Genomic DNA, 22,349 nt, shown 5'->3' with positions numbered 1-22,349 from the left:
GCACTCGAGACAGGGAAACCAGTTGGAAAGTATTTGGGACGAGCTCTTGAGCTTAGCCGGTGACAAGTGTAATACCTTGTTAAAAGTCCACTGTGACGTACCAGACCTAGTAACTGTGTGAAGAAATGACATTGCTCTTCCCTGATGTGTAAGTGACTTTCTTCTTTCTTAATTTTTTTTTTAAATCCAGCTGCAAACACTGATTCAGGAGACTGACCCTGGCGCGGATTACCGCATTGATAGAGCTCTGAATGAAGCTTGTGAATCTGTGATACAGACAGCCTGCAAACACATAAGATCGGGAGACCCAATGTAGGTTATATTCTTATTTGGGGTATTTTATTTGGCAGTGTATTATTGAGAACATTCCTTTAAATGATTTTTGGATGATTTTAACATCTTAACTAAAATTGTGTTAAACAGAAACACAGAGCAACTTTTGTTAAAACCAGTATTGGAATTGAGACTTCAGCTCTGCCTCGTGCATGATGTAGATACTAGACCCAGCATTGTGATGATGTTTATTGACTGTGACTGAGCGTGTATGGGCCTGTACCTTAGGTCACTGAATAATTCTGTTTAATGATCAAATAAACAAAAGAGAGAAACACCCAGGATAAAATGACACATACTTTGTCTCTATGTTTCATCATGTTTGTATAGTGACTTGTTACATATATTGTATAATTGATAATTGTTAGAAATTCATTAATTATACTTGAAATAATGTGATTGTGTTGTGGTTGGAGGACATAATCATGGACAAAGTGAACTCCGAAGTTGCATCCAGGAAAGCTATAAAATACTATAATACAGTATTTGAATCTCATGTAGAAGTTTTATTCCATATGATGCAAAAGCAGCTCTTAAAACCAGGTTGCAAGTAAAGAACAGGTTTCCCACTCTGCAGAAACCTTTGTAGCCCACAGTCAGCAGTACCCAGCAAGAGAATGAATACAGTTGATGTTTGTCATCACACCGCTGTGCATATACTCCTGCTGTTCAGGCTGTGGCAGGGGATTAAAAAAAGATATCTTGGGACGCCTGGGTGGCTCAGTTGGTTAAGCAGCTGCCTTCGGCTCAGGTCATGATCCCAGCGTCCTGGGATCGAGTCCCACATTGGGCTCCTTGCTCATCAGGGAGCCTGCTTCTCCCTCTGCCTCTGTCTGCCATTCTGTCTGCCTGTGCTTGCTCTCTCTCCCTCTCTCTCTCTGACAAATAAATAAATAAAATCTTTAAAAAAAAAAAAAAAAGATATCCTTCTTTAAAGCTTTTGTGCAGTTGGAGGAGATAGACAAACACAGTGAAGACTAATTAAGAGTATTTACCAATATAAAAATAATTGCATCAAGCATGAGGGGTCAGGGGTGAGGGAGGGAAGTGGGGAGAACTGCTACAGCTGAAAATCATTTGAAGATACTATCAATCAAATGCAGTGTGTGTACCTTTTCTGGGTCGTGGTTTGAACATATAAAAAAGCACCAAATAATTGCAAAAGAATTTGAAAACTAATAGGATATTACATAACATTAAGGATTTTTAAAATTAATTTCTTCTCGTGGATTATGGTATTATGTCCTTGTAGAGAAACATGCTCAAGAATTTATGAAGAAAATGATATGGTATCTGTGATTTTCTTCAAAATATCAGCAAGGGGGAGTGTGTAGAATTAAAACAAACTTGGCTATAGGTTGATAAAGCTATGGGAAGGGAAAGTGGCTCTTAGGATACTTTACTTTTGTGTGTGTTGGAAAATTTTCCTAATAAACAGTTACAGCAACTGCATACTGATCTTATGCAAGCCGAGTCCCAGGTTCCGAGTGGCCCTGAAGTTGAGAGAAGGCATAGTCACTATCAGACTAAGTCAATTTGAGTTATTCTCAGAGAAGTAAATCCCTGACTGCCCTCAAAAATAGCTCAAGGGCTTTTTCTACAGACCAAGGAAATAGTGGTGTGAGAGTTCCAATCCTGTTCTTAAAATTTCATCCCTGTTTTATGCCTAGGATCCTCTCGTGCCTAATGGAACACTTATACACAGAGAAAATGGTGGAAGATTGTGAGCACCGTCTATTAGAACTGCAGTATTTCATCTCTCGAGATTGGAAGTGAGTATTTTGAAGCCAAAGTCAAGTGTAAGCCTCATCCTGTTCTCCGTTTAGTCAGGATCCTTCTTTCTGGTTTGAAATAATTAGTAAGAATATGTTTTGCTTAAGTTCTGGGGTGCCGACATGTTCCAGTCCTCTGAAGAATAATATCTTTCTTCTTGCTTTCAGAATAGTATCTAAAAGCTGAGGCAGCCCTTGCAGGTCTGCCCCATGTGCCCCATTCACTACGACTTTGGAAATCAGAGTCAGATGTTTCTGATACCACAGACATCCATCCTCAAAGAACTTGGGCATCTGTGGGGCAGCGGAAGCATCTTCAGATAGGTCTCTAGGCAGATAATAGTGCATTTTAATTTTTATTGATTTGTACTAGATATGGGAATTTACTTTTATTTCTCTATTCAAAGTTGTTGAATTTTCTATCTTAAGAAGCTCTTACCAGTGAGTGACAACTTGATTCTCTAATTCTCTTCTTTTCTCATACTGTTATCCAAAAAAAGGTGGGGGGGGGTCAGCTAGGAGAAGAATTTATATTACAGTCAGAATCAGCATAACTTAATGGCCTCACTGCCTTCCTCTTTACATGTTCTAGTTTCTCTTCCACCCGAAGAGTAGCTGGTACAGAGCCACTTGGGAAGCTGGCTGTCCCTCCTGTTCCCATGGGAGCTCAGCTGCTTCCTGACTCAGTTTTAGCCAGTGTCTTTAGTCTTCTGGTGATTGAATATGTTACCCACATACTTCAGTGAAAAGAGATGATTCAGAAGATTCAGTGTATTTTTTTAAGATTTTATTTATTTATTTTTATTTTGAGAAAGAGAGCACACATGGGCAGAGGGAGGGACAGAGAGAGAGGGAGAAAATCTCACGCAGACTCCATGCTGAGCACAGAGCCCAACGTGGGGCTCGATCTCATGACCCTGAGGTCATGACTTAATCTGAAATCGAGAGTCGGACACTCAACCGACTGAGCCTCCCAGGCACCCCAGATTCAATGTATTTTATTTCTGTTCCCTCAGATTAGCTCTGGAAAGGACTGCAGAAAACTGTGTGGGTATTTCTCTGTACTTTCTCAGGCAGCTAAACCAAAATAACAAGGTTTACTGAGGTTATTGCTCTAATCAAAATCATCTTAATTCCTCTTCTGTAACTACTTCACCTATGATCACAAATTGCTTCATAGGCTTAAAAGCTACTCATTAAGTGTTAGTGTTTCTCCTCCCATTCAGTAGCTGTCCCCCAAAGTTGACATTATGATGTAGATAGAATTAAGCATCCATTAGTCTGATCTGGAGAAACAGCAAGCTCATTGCCTTAATCCATTGTCTCCAGAGTTCAAAGTTAAATGTCATGTTTTTTAAAGTTAATAAGCATATTCAAGTAAACTAAAAATAGAATTTACTTACCTGGCATGGGAAGAAGAAAAGAAACAGTTTGACTAGAAGGCAAGTCGAGTTGGGGGATTCTGTTTATCTTGCCATTTCCTAATCTAATTGAATCTTGTATATCAGGTAGGATTGAATTTCATTCATGCTTTGAGAAACCTTATTGAGTGAAGAGTTGTGAATCGCCTGGTGACAGCTCCAGGCCTCATTGTCTCACTTCAGCCAGGGCATGTTAGTGCTGAGTCCGCTGTAATGTGCATCTTATGTAGCCAACATGGCCTCCTTGAGGTAGAACTTAAGCTTCTGCACCAAGGTCCCCAGACTTCTACCAGTTGACCACTGTGTGTTCCTGAAGAACAAAATTTAGGAATATCTTTTAACTCTTACCCTTATAGGCTGGACCCTGTCTTATACCGCAAGTGCCAGGGAGATGCATCTCGTCTTTGCCACACCCATGGTTGGAATGAAACCAGTGAACTTATGCCTCCCGGAGCTGTGTTCTCTTGCTTGTATAGACACGCCTACCGCACTGAGGAACAGGGCAGGAGGGTATGCACCCAATATTGACTTCATTTCTTTTTATCCGCCATTTGTTTTTGAATTAGTTTGCTGTATATTGTTCTGATGTCTGCCGTCGTCGGAAACTTGATCAGTGTATGTGGCAGGGAAGGACTGCTGCCCTTCTAGGAACTTCATTCAGTGAGTGCTCAGAGAGTTGCTTCACCAGCTTTCCATCTGATTTTACGTTTTCAACAAAGTATTTCAACAAAATGTTAGCAGACGTTTCCAGTTTTTTCTTTAAATTACTAAAATCTAAATGACAAAGAGACAACTAAATATTGCTGCCCTAACTTCATTTAGCTTTAAAGATCCATTAGAAACTCTTCACCAGGATACAGATGGTTTTTAGGCTTGTTCCGAGCTAGGTAAATTTGAATTCAGTGTTCCTGACCCAGGTGTGTGTTCTCTTCTGAACAGAAGCTGGCATTCTACTCTGCATTCATAGAGTAGTAGCAGATTAGTTTTCCTAAACAAAAAACTTAAATCCAGTTCACTTTTTATCCATGTACTCTGAGAAAAGGATGTTGTTTCATTCAGTATATTAGAAAACGTTGAATCTAAGATCTCCTTCCTAGAGGTGTGGGTTTGTAGAAGCCTCCTAGAAGATTTAATCCTCACTCTGGAAGAGATTTGGGTTATAAAATTCGTATAAGTAACTATAACATTATTAGTTTCCTAACGACAGATTTCCTTTATGTATTGTCTTTTTGTTTTGGTTCTGGTACTTTTAAAGTATTTTGCTTATTCTTTCTCATATAGCTGTCTCGGGAGTGCCGAGCTGAGGTCCAGAGGATCCTACACCAACGTGCCATGGATGTTAAGCTGGATCCTGCCCTCCAGGATAAGTGCCTGATTGATCTGGGGAAATGGTGCAGTGAGAAAACAGAGACTGGACAGGTAACTGACATAGCTATACCTGTTTGTGTTATAATAATAATAATAATAATAACAACAACAACATTCATGATGAACACTTTACATAGAGTACAAACGCTATAAAATGTATCTCTATTTTTGTTACATAATTCAGTATCTTCTTCATAAGAAATCCTAAGGAAAATTTTCCCTTTGTTCTCTTTATCAGGAATAATTATACTTTTCCAAAGCAATTGTTTTGTTTATATATTATGGTTACTATATTTTGTAAATGATTTTCCCTCTTTGTGTTGCCTGTTAAAAAACCAGGCTCCAAAGTTATGTCTTGCCTATAGCAAGTATGTAAGATTTTGTGGTAGGCATTTTGTGTACCAAGCTTACTGCTAGCTCCATCCCACACTTTTTTTTTTTTAAACCATACTTTCTTTTCCTTTTTTTTTTTAATTTGTTTTAAAGTTATTTTATATTGCTTTTTTTTTTTTTTTTTTTTTTTTTTTTTTAATATTTTTTTTTTATTTTTTTTTTTTTTTTTTTCTTTTCTCACCTTGATAAGGTACATTAAAGTCCTTTTGAGGGAAGGCAGGGTATCAACATAAACATAAATAAATACTGGCATGCGTGAATAGTGTGCATGTTTATTTTTTCCATTTAGTAATTGACAAAATTGAAGCCCATGGGAGTGAAGTGTATTGACTTCCTTAGCTCCTACTCAGGTCTAATCCTAGCCACACATCAGGTCCATTGTCTTACAACCTCTTTATACAGGAGAGTGTAGAGAAGAAACCCCCCAAGAATTACATGCATGTTATGAGTGGTTCCTAAAATTTTGTGCCTGGTTTAAAAAACGGAAAAGCTACATTAGTACATTCTAGCACAATAAGTTAGGAGGGAGGTTTGTCTTCTGTCTTAAGGCAGGGAAACCAAGCATGGAGGAATAGCTACTTGTTTAAAGCTCCAGTAATACTAGAACAAGGTGTGAACTCGGGTTTCCAGATTCCACTTTTACTACTCCAGAACATCCTCTGGGATTAACTACCAGCAACTCACCATGAGCAGGAGTTGGCATTTTTAAGAAGCAGCACTGGCTCACTACTCAGATCTGTTGGCCCTGCCAATATCATTTTCAGCAGTCTGCTTCCTGGGCCTGCTGAAGTTCTGTCAATTTCATTGTGAGAAAATGCCTGTAGTTGAGCTTTCTGCTGCCTTGGTCTAACAAAACAAAGGATGTGGTCATATGGAATCCCAGAGAACAGTTTCCTTTCACACCCCCTTCAAAGTAACATTGAGGAAGCTGCACTGTATTGCCCCCCATCGCTGTGAAGCTCCAGTTAGGAAAGGGTTCTGTGAATGGGATTTTTCCCTTAGCCATTTCTCTTACTCCAGAGGTTTTATGCATGTTCCTTCAGGGGTCTTTACCCCCTTTCTGGCTATTGTATAACTCCTCCAACCCTGCTTGTCCAATCCGATTCTAATTCTAAAACAGATTCTTGCAGGTACTAAGTTAAACTTGGTCCTTTAATAGAGCCTTTGCCGAGAAATAGCTGTTGATAGCTTTGGGAAAGTGAGCTCCTGTTCTGCTTAAAACCTCTAAATTTCTAAAAGGAATAGTAATGGATTGATGGTACAAGGTCACTCCAGGTCAGGTTCCAGAGCCCAGACAAGATAGCTTTTTGATGCCCGAACCCTAGTGTGCTCACTTGCTTTGCATTTTCCCTCAGGATCCTTCCGTGTGGGCTAGGGTTAGAATCCCAGGTTTGACTGGGAGGAGCTGTCAGCTCTAGCTGGATTTTGGACACTGGGTCCCAACCTGCGTTGCTTATGAAGGATCTTAAAATACTGCATGTCATTCTACTGTGAATCTGTTGTTCACTGATTATTATTGACATGCAGATTTAAAATGTAAGCAAAGATATGAAAACATAGATTTAAAAAATGGAATGACAGGTTGTTAATGGAATAGAGTAAAGGCCTGATAAAATTTTTAGACACTGAGGACATCTGAACATTGATTCTTGTTGGACTTATCGATTTGGCCTTCTGGAGGATTTGTATGGCGCTTGCTTCCCCTTGACCCTGTCAACCACCCTGTTACATCAAGTGCTTATCTTCTCTACAGTCCCAGTTTGGGAAATAAATAAAGCTTTAGTGTTCCATTCAGTGAAATAGTTTTAAAAAAGAAAAGATAAGGAGGACCGCAAAGGAAATAGATACTGTTCTCTCGGCTTCCCTTGTTCATTTATATAATTGAAAAATGCCAGGGGATTGCTTTCTTATTTGCAGGAGCTTGAGTGCCTCCAGGACCACCTTGACGACCTGGCTGTAGAGTGCAGAGATATAGTCGGCAACCTCACCGAGTTAGAATCCGAGGTAAGCGACTTCTGGCTCATAGACTATGGGCATCCTGTCAGGGGCCTGTCCTCTTCTCAGTCCTGCCCTTTCTCTGCCCCTGAGAGTGTCCATTCCCTTCGTTGGCTTTACAGAGAAGTACATTGTGTTGCTTCCTGAACCCCTTTTCTCATCTCCAGAGAAATATGCTAGACACTTAGCCCTTTGGTTTTCTTCAAAAATTAGAATTATCACAGTGATTAGACCAATCTTTTTCCTCCCCTTTAAGAAAAGATAGCAGCTGTGCTTCAGATCTCTTAATCACATGCATGAATAGTCCAAGCATTCCTGTTCCTGTTCTCTTATCTCAGCTCTTTCAGTTAGGTCATCTGGCAATGTTTATGTCATCAGTAATAAAATAAAAGCCTGGAATTTCCACTTAAACGTGGAAGACTGAATATGTGTGTTTATCCCTGTTTCATCCTGAAACCCACAGAAATATTTAAAAAGAAGTTAGAAAGTCTTGTAAGCATAGACATATTATTTAGAAATACAGAGAGCATGACTGGGGAGAGAGCAGCTAAAAATGTTAATAAAATTGTCTTATGGGGGCAGAAATCAGGGAAATGGGGGATTGCTCTTTTTTTTCTTATTTTAAGCTTTTTAGAACCATTCAAGTTGACAATATATAAAATTACATTTCCCAACCAGTCTTTTTTTTTTTTTTTTTTTTTTTTTGCTTTCTATTTTTCAAAAGTTTATTGCTTTCTTTCATCTTGTATCATCTGCCTTCTCCCATTCTCATTGTCCTTTTAGGCTTAGGAGGACATTCTGGGGTGTGTTCCTCGTGAAAGGGAGTTGTTATTTCAGCAGCTAGTGCGGCACAGAGGGTTCTGTCTGCTTAAAGACATTCGTGTGCGTCCCCCAGAGGCAGTGGTTAGTCATCGGTTTGGGGAGCTTATAAACTGAAGACAGATGTCAGTTACCCGCATTTTCATTTTGAACTGCTTAGCCATTTGGAAAAAGTCCAAAAGCTAAACTGTAGGATTACTGTTAAATGCTTTTTCCTCTGCACTGTTCTTAATTCTGCCTTCTCTTTTTTTTGCTCCGGCTCATGAGGTATCTACCTCTAGAAAAACTTGCCTTTTAGAATATAATGGAGGAATAATTCGGTCTGTGCTGGGGCTCGCTAACCTAAAAACTAGAATTGCTCCCAAATGTACATCTTAGATTATTTGTCCATCAGTTGCTACTGATTCAGAAACACAAACTGTCATTCTTGCCACAAATAGCTCCTTCTAAAGCAGAATTATTAATATGGTTAATCTTCTACAGGACATTCAAATAGAAGCCTTGCTGATGAGAGCCTGTGAGCCCATAATTCAGAACTTTTGCCATGTAAGTAATGTCTGGAGAAACAGAAGAGGCATAAACCAAATTCACTGGGACTTTGGCCCTCAAGTATATTGCATTTAACCTTTCCAGCATATATGACTCCTGGGTGAAAGTTGAAAATGTAAACAGACTCGGGGGGGTGGGTGCCATGATCCTGGAAAACCTTATCTGATTGTGCTTGGGAGGTGCCCTGGCACGAGGTTGGCAGGTTGGCGGCAGTCGTCAGGATGCCCGCCATAGGGGATCCCGTAGTGGATCACTGAGCACCGCTGAGGTGCTTCCGCTACATCAGCTCAGGGTTTGTTAGCACTCACAATAGCTTCTCCTTGTAAATTGAATGAATTCTGTTACTTTATTAGTTTATTCACTTGTTGAACTAGCTAAATGGTGGGGGTGGAGCCATGCGGGAACCAATAAGGATCTGACAATCCGGAGGCAGCATTGGGTGTGATCCTGAAGCCAGCTGCTGACAGCATTGGGGGGGGCGGGAGGAGAGGGGGTTGAGGGGGGCAAAAGCCCTGCACAGGACATGTTCTTGTTGCACCTTGATGCAGGGCAACTTGCTGTGCAACTTTTAGTCCACCGAATGTTTATCCCTTATAATTCCTTAGGCTGATTTTGATCAAATTATGATATATCATGTTGAGGGAGGCCCTAGAGTCCGTCTAGTTTTCATTTTTTTTTTATAAACTGGGGTGCAAGATTTGTTCATTAATTGTTAGAAATGAAGTGTAAATGTGCACTGCCTTCCCCAGGACGTGGCAGATAACCAGATCGACTCTGGGGACCTGATGGAGTGTCTGATTCAGAACAAACACCAGAAGGATATGAATGAGAAGTGCGCCATTGGAGTCACCCACTTCCAGCTGGTCAGTAATGCCAGGCAAACCCTGCCTGTCTTGGCTGCCTGGATACTTCTGAATTCCTTTCTCTTCTAGAGCGTCAGAGTACCTCTTCTATGAGAAATCAGTTTTTCCAAATATGCCTTTTCCTGGTTCTCAAAAACAGTGGTCTTTATCCACTATGGCCAGGCACAATGGCAGGTTCTGGGAATGCAGTGCTAAATAAGATGGAGTCTGTACCCTTAGGGAACAGGCGGCCCAGTGGGGATAGAGATGAGTGACATTGCTTGCTTTTGTCAGGTGTGTTAGCCTTTGCTTACATGGCTGGTATCAGTGGGATGTGCTGTTTCATGTCTCTGTTCAGTGCAGCAGTCCAAATGTCTATCAGTACACTAGACCCTAAGACTTTTTCTCTTTTAAATCCTATTGCCATATCAGGTCTGACATCCAAATAAGGTTAAACTATATTCAAAGTTGGCACAGATCTAAAGGAAGTGTTTCCAGTAAAGCAAACACTTCCTTCCCACGAGGATGAAATCTGTCATCTGTATAAAATTGATCTCTTCTTGGGGCCTTTGGTTTATCATTTGCCTTTACCAAATGATATTGAGGGCCTCTGAGGGCACCCACCCAGACCGTGGGCTCCTTGAGCAGACAAAGCCTGCCCTTGTCAGTTCTATGTTCTAGTAAGAGAAAGACACAAAAACACGTTTAAATGTAAATACAGGGGCACCTGGGTGGCTCAGTGGGTTAAGCCGCTGCCTTCAGCTCAGGTCATGATCTCGGAGTCCTGGGATCAAGCCCTGTATCGGGCTTTCTGCTCAGCGGGGAGCCTGCTTCCTCCTCTCTGTCTGCCTGCCTCTCTGCCTGCTTGTGATCTCTCTCTGTCAAATAAATAAATAAAATCTTTAAAAAAAAAAATGTAAATACAGTCTCAGGTGGGCCTGTAAGGAAAAATAAAGCCTCCTACAGGGTGGAGGGTGAAGGAGAAAGGGGTCTTCAGAAGGAGGTGTTTGAATAAAAGTGCCAAGGAGATGACAGAGCAAACCATGGGGGATCTGGGAGAAGAAGAGCCCTTTTGGCAGAGGGAGCAGCGTGACTAGAGTGATAGGGAAGCCAGAGTGGCCATAGCAGAGGGAGGAATGAGGAGGTGGGTCGGTCCTAAAGCCTGAGACAGAAGAGGAGTTGCTTAGGGCCTGGAAGGCGGGCATCTGCAGTCTTCATGCGCATTGCTGATTGGAATGTGCCACAGAGCTGCTAATTTTCTTTCACATCATCTTTTTCAGGTGCAGATGAAGGATTTTCGGTTCTCTTACAAGTTTAAAATGGCCTGCAAGGAAGACGTGTTGAAACTTTGCCCCAACATAAAAAAGAAGTATGTAGCTTTTACTTGATTCATTCTTCTTCCTTAAAGTCTGGACAAATATCCTGTGTTCTGGTAGGATTAGCCTTGGAGGCCAGCACACGCTGTGGTAGTGTGGCCAAGCACTTGGATTGTGTGGCCAGATCATCTTTACAGCTGCCTGGAGCCACAGGGGACCCAGGCAGTTCTGCCGTGGAGAGGCCTGGAGGCCGATTTTACTGTTCCCAGGTTCGAGCTGTCCGACTAAGGAGGCAGATTCAGGTTGCACCCTTAGAGAAGCAAGTTGCAGCGTGAGTGAGAGGTTAACTGACTTCCTCCCAACATCATCCCATTACATCAGCTCTTCCGGAGAGCATCAGGGGCTTTTACTGAGTTAAGAGGTCTAGTGAAGGAACAAAAACTTGATTCATTTTAAGAATCAGGTCTCAATGAGGAGAGTGATGAGCTTTTATAATATGGCTGCCCCAGTTCTTCCATCTCACTCTTTGCAAAGGTACATTTCTAGAACACATCCTCCTTGTAAAAACCAAGTTCCCATTTTGCTTAGGTTACTGTACCTTTCAGAAATGGATTTCACCGTTCATCAAAGACACAGTCTAGTTAAGAGCAGCATTCCTCTCTGGTCACATGTTTGTAACAAAACAAGCATTGAACTGTCTTTGCATACATGTCCCCCCCCGGCCTCCCCGCCAGTCAGGAATGTAGTCCGCCTTCAGCCGTTTGTAACATACACAGATTACTGCTTTCGAGGCTCTGAAAGGGGGTCATGCACTCTGGGGTGGTGGTGTGGCCCCTGCCTCAGCCTGGCTCTGGGCCCTCTGCCCTCCTGTGGCTCCAGCCAGTCTCAGCCTTCTCCTTTCCTTGACAGGGTGGACGTGGTGATCTGCCTGAGCACTACCGTGCGCAATGACACTCTCCAGGAAGCCAAGGAACACAGGGTGTCCCTCAAGTGCCGCAAGCAGCTGCGGGTAGAAGAGCTAGAGATGGTAACGCCTCATAGCATGGCCTCCGGGCCCACAAACACAGGGTCTAGAAACTTGGGTGAAGGGTGAGGGCAGATTGGAAGATTTTAGCCACTACTGTGATGGTTAAGACTTAGAGACTTGTGCTAAAATTTTACCGTGTGACAGCTTCCTGCTTCGCTTTTCCTAAGTGATAAAATATTTTTACCACGTGTCACTGAAAGTTCAGCCTTAAGCATGTGATACAGTCATTGCATCAGTAATGCCCTCAAGGATCTAGGGTCTCTCCCTATTGTCTCTGCTGTTTGTGGCACCATCTTTACTGCAATCCTGGTTTCCTTCACCATGGCTGCCTACAGTAGCCGGGCCACCTACTCCAAATTCGTGTCCAGCAGCAGACTAGAACAGGAGAAGCCTCCTCTCTTCCTGACGGCCTGTAGCAAGGTCCTCCCCCTCAGTGTGTGTGTGTGTGTTTGGTTTTTTTGTTTTTGTTTTTTTGAGAGTGAGAGCATGAAGCTCGCCAAGGGGGTATGGGGTGCAGAGGGAGAGGAAGAAGCAGTCTCCCCACTGAGCAGGGAGCCTGATGCACGGCTGGATCCCAGGACCCTGGAATCATGACCTGAGCCAAAATCAGATGCTTAACTGACTGAGCCACCCAGGCATGCCTCCCTCAATTTTCGTCTTTCAGTTTGAGATCTGTGCTCACTCCCTGAGCAGCAGCACTCCCCAGGGGAGTGCCGCGCACGGGTGAGCGGACTGGTCCTGAGGTGAGGCAGCTGTTGGCAAGTCAGCTGCTGTGTGCACTGTAAAAGGAAACCTCCTACTTTACTTTTGAGGTTAAACCATGTTAAGAAAACAGCTAAAAGTATGTTTAATATGTTCTGTATTGTGAATCATACTTACTTTACCTCAGTCTAAGCAAAAACTAGTAACGAATACCGAATATCCGTAATAACGCAAAAGCTGCATTACCAGATTTTCCCATAGGGTGGGAGTGATTCAGTGATAATTATGTTTGACTGGAGCTAGCGTTGATGTCCTCTTATAATTGAGACTTTGGGTCCCTAGCTTTGAACCTTGCTCCTTCAGTAAAATAATAATAATAAAAGTAGGATCCTACATTTATGTAATGGTTTTGACTTTCTGAAGTAGTTTCCGCTTCATATGATCTAACTTCATGTCACAGCAGTGCTGTGAAGGGGCCGGGCAGGTGACAGCATTTTGTTTTGCAAAGAAAATCCAAGGCCATCTAGCTAGTTAGCAGCAGGATTGAAACTAAATCCCAGCTTTCCTCGTACTGTGGTGGCCACACTGCGGCTGCTTTGCTGGGTGTGAATTGTGGTCACTAGATAAGATCTAGTCAGCACCTGAGTCTGTAGAACATTTGACATCGCCAGTTTAGAATAAGCTCACTTTTCCGTGCTGGCTCCCTCCCGTGCAGACCGAGGACATCCGTCTGGAACCAGATCTGTATGAAGCTTGCAAGACTGACATCAGGAACTACTGTTCCACTGTGCAGTATGGCAATGCTCAGGTGACCGTCTCTTTTTATTTTCTAATTGTGAAAATGGGAGGGTAACATTTTAATAATTCTTTGGTGGTGGGATGCGCCTCCTCACATTCTCTCCAGCCTAAACATCCCCTCCTAAGCTATACCAGACTTCTCCCAGATTAAGTTCCTTATGTGCATTCGTCTTGGTCTCCTGTTCATTGTCTTCCCTCTTTCAGGTTACCTTGTCCTGCCCCACCATGTCTTCCTGAGACATGCTTCCTCCTCTCCATAGCTTTCCTAACACCATGCACCTCCAAAACTGATTATTCCCTTAGTCCATGCCCATTACACAGAAGTTCTTGACTAGTTCTTTTTCTTAACATAAGAGTCACCTGGGAAACTTTGTTTCCTTAACGCACAGAACAGGGTCCTACCCAGAACTGTCAGGAATGAAGTGCAAGCACGTGATTTTTCCCGTCAGTGTTCTTCCAGCGACTCAGCTGCCTTTTCTAGTCGGGGGCATTGCCATGGTGCGTTGCCCGCAGTTGCTGTTTTTCCAAACACTGCCTTTTCCTTCCTTCTGGAACTCGTAGCAGATGGCTGGAGTGTCTAAATCTGTCCTCCTTGTCTCTTTTTCTTTCATACTTTCCATGTCTTTGCTCTTTGTACTACATTGAGGTAATTCCTGAATTCCACTTCCCAGTGTAAAAATGTATTCTTCAGTTCTGTCCGTTCTTCTCTTTACAGAGACCACCGATTGGGTTTTATTTTTTGTTCCCAAGATCTGTAATTGGTTCTTTTCACAACCATCTGTTCTTGCTTCTGGTTTACCATTTCTTTCTGTATTGTTCTAAGGATCTTAAATGTATTTTTTAAATTGCTCTGTTACTTTTCCCTCTCAGTTATTTGGTGATTCTTGGTTGTTCCTTGAGGATTTCCTGGAAGTCTCCTGACTTTATGTACAGCCCTAGTTATTTCAGTGTCCCATCTGCTTCCCTTCATCATTTGTTTATAATATCTATAAAGTGGTGTGGGGAAGGGCAGGTTCCAGGATACCTTTAATTCACTATCTTAAAATCCATCATGTGGCACTTCATGCTTTTATGTTAGCCCCCCCCCCCCGCTTCTTTCTTTCTTTTTTTGGTAGTTATTTGTTTACAAAAGTTTGCCTTGTGAGACTATTTATCAGGGGTAAGAACTGGGTCTCTCTCATGCATCTGGTAAATGGTGAGTTGAACTGAACCTCCTAGCTTGTGCCCACTGTCTAGTCAGGGCTCTTGCTCCAGAGAAAGGCAGAAGAAACTAGGAACCTTGAGTGGGTTTCCTTCCTTTTAGACTCCAGTGCAGCCTGCTCAACTCATCCATTATTTTTATATAGTCTGGTTCACTCTTAGCCCTGAAGCTGTAAATCTATAAATATAATTCTCCTTGGTGAGCAAATTCTGATTCCTATTGCCTAGGAATTCGGAATAGAGCAAAAGATGGGGATGCGCTAGGAACCGAAGGCTGCTGTCAGAACACATGCATTATCACGCTGGGATACACCCCTTAACATGACCATAATTCTTGTGCCCTAGATTATCGAATGTCTGAAAGAAAACAAGAAGCAGCTAAGTACCCGTTGCCACCAGAAAGTTTTTAAGCTACAGGAGACAGAGATGATGGACCCAGAACTAGATTACACTCTCATGAGAGTCTGCAAGCAGATGATAAAGGTAAGGGACCCCAAACCAGGGGTGGTAAGCACAGGGTAGGTAAAAACAACAGCATAAGCTTCTTTAAACGTCGAAACAAATTTGTATAATCTTACCACTCAACCTGTTCTATACAGATGAGACCGTGGTTCTCACAGTGTGGTCCCTTAGCATCACCAGGGGACTGATCAGTGCTTGGGGCCCCCATATCTACTGAATCAGAAACTCTGAGCAGAGCTGTCAGTTTTAACAAGCCTTCCGGGTGATTCTGGTGCTGGCTCAAGTTTCAGAACCACCGAGCTAAGCTAACTGAGCTCACCTTGACCTAAGGCATGAGTGAATAGATACCCAGTAAATACATGATTAGTCTTTGAGGGTGGGTAGTGGTAAGTACACTGAAAAAACCACCACCAAGTGTCCTGATCAGCGTCCTTCCACAATCAAAGCTTTTCTCTTCTATAAGTTCTTCTGTTTCATACACTTCTCCAGTGAGCATTCTCTATAGCAGGGCTGACTTGAGAACCCAGATGCCAGTTCCTGGATCTGTCCCCATATATGAAGAGATTAAATTTGAAGTTCTCATGCCTTATTTAAAAATAAAATAAAACAAAATGCTTTATTATAATTTACTTAAAAAATAAAATGCTACTTTAAAACAAAATGATATTTTTTTTTTTTTAAAGATTTTATTTATTTATTTGACAGAGAGATCACAAGCAGGCAGAGAGGCAGGCAGAGAGAGAGGAGGAAGCAGGCTCCCCTAGAGAGCAGAGAGCCCGATGCGGGGCTCGATCCCAGGACTCTGAGATCATGACCTGAGCCGAAGGCAGCGGCCTAACCCACTGAGCCACCCAGGCGCCCCCCAAATGATATTTTTTACTCTATCAGATAGCAAAGAGAATTGTGAAAGTTAGAAGTGTCTTTAGCTGGGCCTGGTAGATTTGAGTCCTGTGTAAAAGCGGAACTGTCAGGGCACCTGGGTGGCTCAGTGGGTTGAGCCTCTGCCTTTGGCTTGGGTCGTGATCTCAGGGTCCTGGGATCGAGCCCCGCATCAGGCTTTCTGCTCAGTGGAGAGCCTGCTTCCCCCTCTCTCTCTCTTCCTGCTGCTGTGCCTGCTTGTGATCTCTCTCTCTTTCTCTTTCCGTCAAATAAATAAATAAAATCTTAAAAAAAAAAAAACAAAACCTGTCAGGCTTTGATTTGTGGGAGTTTTGTAAGATTTTGATGACTTTTTCAGCAATCTGAATTAAGATATCAGTAGACTGTGATTAGCAGATAGACTGTTGTTTAGCACATAGAGGTGGTATTTATTTTTAGTCCAAAATGGATCTCTCTGACTTCAAGGACACTAAAAAGTGTACAGAGGCTAGCTGGACAAACTTTGATAGGATTATAGCCCCCGTAGTTAAAAGATGAACTAGCCTGGTCCCTTCCCCACGTACCTGTTCATGTTGGCTGGTGGGTAATTTTTAAGTTTCCCGTTTGGGTTGGGTACGCCTTGAGGGCTATCTGGCCACCTGTTATGGCATTACGTTCAGACTTAAACAATACTTAAGTTCAGGAGATGTCATGTAACATAGCCATGTACGTACAGAGTCTGTCCTATGTAAAGTAAGAAACGGGGTAGTAGAACTGTGAGCAACATAGTAGCGAAGAGATGAAGAAAGGGGAAGTTGAGGCTGGGTGCAGATTCAGACTTAGCTGTTTCTCTTGTACCACAGTCTCTTCAAGCCGATTCTGTCATTAGCACACCAGTCGATGGAAGAGTGATATGGGCACTGTTAATTGCCGTATTTGGGTAACTACTTTCATAAAACTTTATTTCTTTCAGAGGTTCTGTCCAGAAGCAGATTCCAAAACCATGTTGCAGTGCTTGAAGCAAAATAAAAACAGTGAATTGATGGATCCCAAATGCAAACAGATGATAACCAAGCGCCAGATCACCCAGAACACAGGTAGCCTTGTGGCCTGGCTTCCCCGTCCCGCTGAGTGTGGCTTCCGTGCAGCTGAGTTGACATATACCTGCCTCATTAAACTACAGGTGTTTTGTTGGCCGTGGGTTTTCAGGGAACAGTCTGGATGCAATAAGCAAAATGACTTATTCTTCCTTCAAAGAGTAGCTGGGAGAACAGAATGGAAGTCATAGGAAGGAGGAGACAGAAGGAGTCAGGACTAGAGTTCTTTGAAAAGTCTAGAGACTTAACAAAACTTCCTGCATGTGGTAGGAGAATGTATGGGTAATGTCTTTTAGAAGAGAGAAATTTCGGCTCTGAGTTGCAAGACCTTGTAACATAATGGGTAAGATGAGTCAGGTAATCTCAGTGCTGTCCAAAGCACCTGTTATGGGAAAGGTTGGTGATGGCAGCTTGGTCTTCGTGACAACTAGCAAGAATACTGGTGCCAGCAGAGCGCACGGAGCCGCTGCAAAGTAGAATTCCTGGGGTCTCTGTCTCCACCTCTGCTCTGTCATTAAATTCTGTTGCTGATTGAAAACAGCATAGTGAGGGCTCTGTAAACATTTAGCAAATAAATGAATCAGTGGTTCATTTGTGGTCACTGACATAATATGCCCCCCTTCGAAAGGCAGGCCCCCCTTTTTATGTTTGTAGAATCCAGGTGGAACATTTGATCAGGTACTTATCACTTTCCACTCTAGATTATCGCTTAAACCCTGTGTTAAGGAAAGCCTGTAAAGCTGACATTCCTAAATTCTGCCATGGTATCCTGACTAAGGCCAAGGATGATTCAGAGCTGGAAGGTCAAGTCATCTCTTGCCTCAAGCTGAGATATGCTGATCAGGTAAACTGGCTTGGACGCTCACAGAGGTGTGTTTGTAGAGGACCCTCTACCCCCCGTAGTTTTTCCTTCGGAAGTCCCAAGCTTGCTCCTGCTTTCCCAAAGCCTTTTTCCTACTTTCCCAAATCAGGGGCCAAATAAAAAGCTGAAATTGCCCGATAGGCTGATGAAGTCTCCCTTTGTCACCTGTAGCGGCTCTCTTCAGACTGTGAAGACCAGATCCGGATCATTATCCAGGAGTCCGCTCTGGATTACCGACTCGATCCCCAGCTCCAGCTGCACTGCTCAGACGAGGTAGGGTTTGGGTATGAAACTGGTTACAAACAGAGGTTTTCGGAGAAATGTTTATTGGAAAAAAGTCCTGTATTGTCTTTCCCTTCAGCTTTGAATGCAGGATAGTTGAAGACCCGTCTTCTGGATTCTCCATTGTTTGAGTTTCTGGTTCCCTGCGACACTGAATTAGACTTGGCACTGGTCCTGTCACTGTAGTGTTGATTCCGTATTTCTCTATTGTACTAGTTCTCCTTTATTATTATATGTCATGCATACATGTGTCTCCATATAGTTTGTTTTTCCCTTCCCTTTGTTCTTCCCTTCCCCTCATTCTGATGGTAAACCTAGAATACCCTAAGACTTGCCAGAAGGATAAAGTGCTCTTAGAATAGCACCAAAGAAATGCCTGTCCTTGGAAATTATTTGACTTTGTAGCTCGAAAAAGGCCATGTGAAAAACTGTTCAATATATGTCAGTTTTAGGGGATCATAGCTAAAGATTTTTACAAGAAGCTTACTCATAAAGCTGTCCAAGGAGGGCTAAGTTTTTAATCTTTGGTGTGGACTGTATTTTAGAACGCCTTTATGTGTTGGTGTGTATATTGCCAAGTTGTGAGTCTGGGTTGACCCTGCACCTTTGTAAAGCATTTGCTTTTAGTATTTCACTTGGCTATATCACCTTCTTCCTGTGTCATCAAGGGTTGCCTTCTTTGTGACCAGTCCTGGGACAGTCTTGTCTCTAATTTCAGGGTTGACAGCATAAAGATGGGTGCACTGACTGGCTTTCAACTCTGTGTGCCAGTCCTTGGAAAGGAGAATGGGGTCTGGCAGTTCGTACAGGAGGGAGGGGAATGAAGTACATTGGGAAACTCTTGGAGAGGACCTGTGGCCTCACGTGGGAGGATCACCAAGTCTACAGGCTGCAGAGACAAGGTTTCTGCTGAGAGTAGAGACAGCCTTGTGTTTCATGTGTCTCCCTGACAGATCTCTAATCTGTGTGCTGAGGAAGCTGCAGCCCAGGAGCAGACGGGTCAAGTAGAAGAGTGCCTCAAAGTCAACCTGCTCAAAATCAAGACAGACACCTGTAAGAAGGTAACCACCACCATCAGATGCCTCTTCTCCTGTTGCTTTCACTCCTTTTGGTTTTTCCTTCCAATGCTGTCCTCTGACATCTCAGTGATAACATCGAAACCTTCCTCCCCAGAATTATACACTGTTACCTCTTTGGAAACCTTAATTGGGTTCTTGACAATTAATTGCCTATAACTTAAATATTCTTTCGCATGTCCTACTTTTTTGCGAATAGGTCTCATCCCCATAGCCAGCCTGTTGTTGAGGGGCACCATGAGTACACGGCCAAGAGCAAAATGTCAAGTCCAACATATCAGTACATACTCCGCATCCATGAAAATCATTTCAGAAACAGCACATAAAAACAAAGTTAACAAAATATAACTGCTAAACATACCTTATCTTGCAGAATTGCTACTGAGATAATCTATTTGATCTTTTTCAGAAAGCTTTTTCTTTTCTTGAAAAGTGCTTCAGTGATGTCACTGTTGAGTCACTGTGACTTTGTACACAGCTCTTTCATCTGCTGAAATGCTTCCAGTTGTACATGGTCTGAGGAATAAGGGGAGTTGGCGTAAAGCTAAATCCAGATACTTTCCTTGGACTACTTTGTCATCAGATGATCCCATTTAACCTTGAGGAGGACTTTTCGAACAATATTTGAGTTTTGGTTTTTGTTTTCTTGTTTTGGTTATTGTTGTGTTATAGAGACTATATTTAGTCTTTCCATTGAAAGCAAACTCTTTAAGAAAGCATTTCTGAGGGTGCCTTGGTGGTACAGTGGAGTGTCTGTCTCTTGGTTTCAGATCAGGCTGTGATCCTTGGGATCATGAGCTTGAGCCCCATGTCAGGCTCAGCATAGAGTCTGCTTGAGATTCTCTTTCTCGTTCTCTCTCAAGTAAATAAATAAATTTAATTAAAAGTAAAAAAAGGGGGGCGCCTGGGTGGCTCAGTGGGTTAAGCCTCTGCCTTCGGCTCAGGTCATGATCTCAGGGTCCTGGGATCGAGCCCCGCATCGGGCTCTCTGCTCAGCAGGGAGCCTGCTTCTCCCTCTCTCTCTCTCTGTCTGCCTCTGCCTACCTGTGATCTCTGTCTGTCAAATAAATAAATAAAATCTTTAAAAAAAAAAAAAAGTAAAAAAAAAAAAAAGCATTGCTGGCCTATTTTTACCTCCTGTTTCATCGTGTATAAATGGAGAGACTGCAGAGCTAATTTCAGTTCCATCATTTTTATATTCCTCTTGTTCGGAACATTTTTAAACTCAGTAAGAATTGTTCTTGCAGTAAAATTTATGCTCTCTCAGTCTTTTTTTTCTTTTCTTTTGAGGATAATAGAGGTAAAGTAAAACATTTTGCAAATATTGACCATTGTTTGGGAATTTTAAGATAGCATATTATTCTGATTATCAGATTTCACATTTTTCAGTCCTCTTAAAGTAAGGAAATAGCTATATTATACCACTATAAATACCAACACTTAGTATTTAATAATATGGCATAGCAGACTGCCAAAACCCAAATGTGATTTTATAACCCCCTGCTTTACTTAACACATGGCTTTGCTTACACTAGGTCTCTGAGTGTATCAGAGTATGGGGTATGAATCAAATCAGTTGCTAAAAGTCTACATTCTTTGCATCATCACCAGTTTGCCACCTATCTCAACAAGTTCTGTTGTTAACCTCAACCTTCCCTCCTTGACTTTTTTGTTTGTATATAAAGTATATGCAGATAACAGATCTGATACATTTCCTCTCTAAAAGCTCTCTCTGCGATGTTTTTCCCTTCCTAGGAAGTGTTAAACATGCTGAAAGAGAGCAAAGCAGACATCTTTGTGGACCCAGTCCTTCATACAGCATGTGCCCTGGACATTAAACACCACTGTGCAGCCATTACCCCTGGCCGAGGGCGTCGTAAGTCACTGTTCACTCTGACCCTCTCTGAGCTCTCTCTCAGACTCCCCTCTGAGAATGCTCACAGCTGCTCCGTTCTACAGCTGCAGCTCAGCCACAGACAACGTCCTCTGGGGGCCTGGTTGATGCTGCGACTAGGGTTTTGTGGCAGAATGAATTTAAGAATAATCCTGCAGGTTTGAACTGACCTAGCCATGACCAGATGTACGCATCTGATGAAAAGGGAGGGTTGAGTTACTTATCAGGAAAGCAAAACTTAGTCATCATCACGGCTCTCTTCCCCCTTTTCCAAACTAGAGCAGCTTCATCAGCTTTCCCAGTGGCCACACTGGGCAAATCCTGGTAGAAAGTTGTTTCTGAGCCAGATGTGCCCAGTAAAAATGAGAGAGGTTTTAAAGGGCTGGGCAGCTGGCCTTGGAAGTTCAACATTCTTCTTCATATGAAATCTTGGTTCAAGTTTTCTAGAATGGATTTAACTTTGTATAGCCTCCAAATCTGCATTCTCTGGTGGTGAGGTCCCTTTATCCCCAGCCTTACGGAAATTTCTGTTCTGGACAGTTTGACCCTTCTTACCCCTTTTCTTCCACAGAAATGTCCTGCCTCATGGAGGCCCTGGAGGATAAGCGGGTGAGGTTACAACCCGAGTGCAAAAAACGCCTCAATGACCGGATTGAAATGTGGAGTTACGCTGCAAAGGTAAGGACTGAGAGAGTCTCCTGAAACAACCACCTCTGTCGGTTCCCCACATACTCCACCGGCTTTCCTGTCCTTGCTGCGAGACCAGCAGGGAGGGGACTCAAAAAGTCTGTCCCTGTCCTTGAAGCTTCCCCAGCTTGACCACAGACAGGCAGACAGGAAGGACCATGAAAAGTCTTCACACCTAGATGGAAGGGAAGGGATCACAGCTGTCTAAGTAGCAAGCACGTCCCTCACCTGTTCTTCCAAAGGAACATAGTCGGCTTGAAAGCCCTCGGTTCAGTGCAGCAGCAGAGAGCGCCACGTTAGTCTCTTCCTCGCTCGCCGTCTCCACGGGTCAGTTGCTAAGTTGCTGCAGTGACTGCTGATCACTTCGTATTGGCAAATGTCAGTGCTCAGATTCATGTTCATCTGAAACCTCCCTGTGCTATGCGGTGAGTAGAGAAGCAGATAGACATAGCCACGTGTCTGGGCAGACCCTCTCGGGTACCCAAGCTAAGTTGAGAACCAAAAAGAGCAGGTCCGTGTCCCTGTGCACCTGGGGAGCCTTTGGGCTCTGATTCTTCTGTTGTGGGCTGCATAGACGTCCATTCGAGAAAGCAGAG

At 42.9% G+C, this 22,349-nt stretch overlaps 1 protein-coding gene across 2 annotated transcripts in view; it reads left to right on the top strand.

Moving 5' to 3' along the window:
- The window catches only part of LOC111152991 (golgi glycoprotein 1), a 163,894-nt gene that overhangs the window by 135,695 nt on the left and 5,850 nt on the right, over positions 1-22,349 (top strand). For both annotated transcript variants that reach the window (XM_022511784.1, XM_022511783.1), the window contains 17 exons: positions 191-312; positions 2,004-2,105; positions 3,883-4,036; positions 4,808-4,945; positions 7,205-7,291; positions 8,585-8,647; positions 9,400-9,513; positions 10,773-10,861; positions 11,718-11,835; positions 13,253-13,345; positions 14,881-15,018; positions 16,829-16,952; positions 17,654-17,796; positions 17,986-18,087; positions 19,050-19,157; positions 20,928-21,048; positions 21,638-21,744. In XM_022511784.1, the coding sequence (XP_022367492.1) occupies positions 191-312; positions 2,004-2,105; positions 3,883-4,036; positions 4,808-4,945; positions 7,205-7,291; positions 8,585-8,647; positions 9,400-9,513; positions 10,773-10,861; positions 11,718-11,835; positions 13,253-13,345; positions 14,881-15,018; positions 16,829-16,952; positions 17,654-17,796; positions 17,986-18,087; positions 19,050-19,157; positions 20,928-21,048; positions 21,638-21,744 (1,923 nt within the window). The remainder of the gene's footprint in view (positions 1-190; positions 313-2,003; positions 2,106-3,882; positions 4,037-4,807; positions 4,946-7,204; positions 7,292-8,584; positions 8,648-9,399; positions 9,514-10,772; positions 10,862-11,717; positions 11,836-13,252; positions 13,346-14,880; positions 15,019-16,828; positions 16,953-17,653; positions 17,797-17,985; positions 18,088-19,049; positions 19,158-20,927; positions 21,049-21,637; positions 21,745-22,349) is intronic.

The sequence above is a fragment of the Enhydra lutris genome, unplaced genomic scaffold (assembly GCF_002288905.1).
Source record: "Enhydra lutris kenyoni isolate GAN:26980312 unplaced genomic scaffold, ASM228890v2 scaffoldscaffold30, whole genome shotgun sequence".
NCBI classification, from domain to species: Eukaryota; Metazoa; Chordata; class Mammalia; order Carnivora; family Mustelidae; genus Enhydra; species Enhydra lutris.
This window is presented reverse-complemented; position numbering and strand designations above follow the sequence as displayed.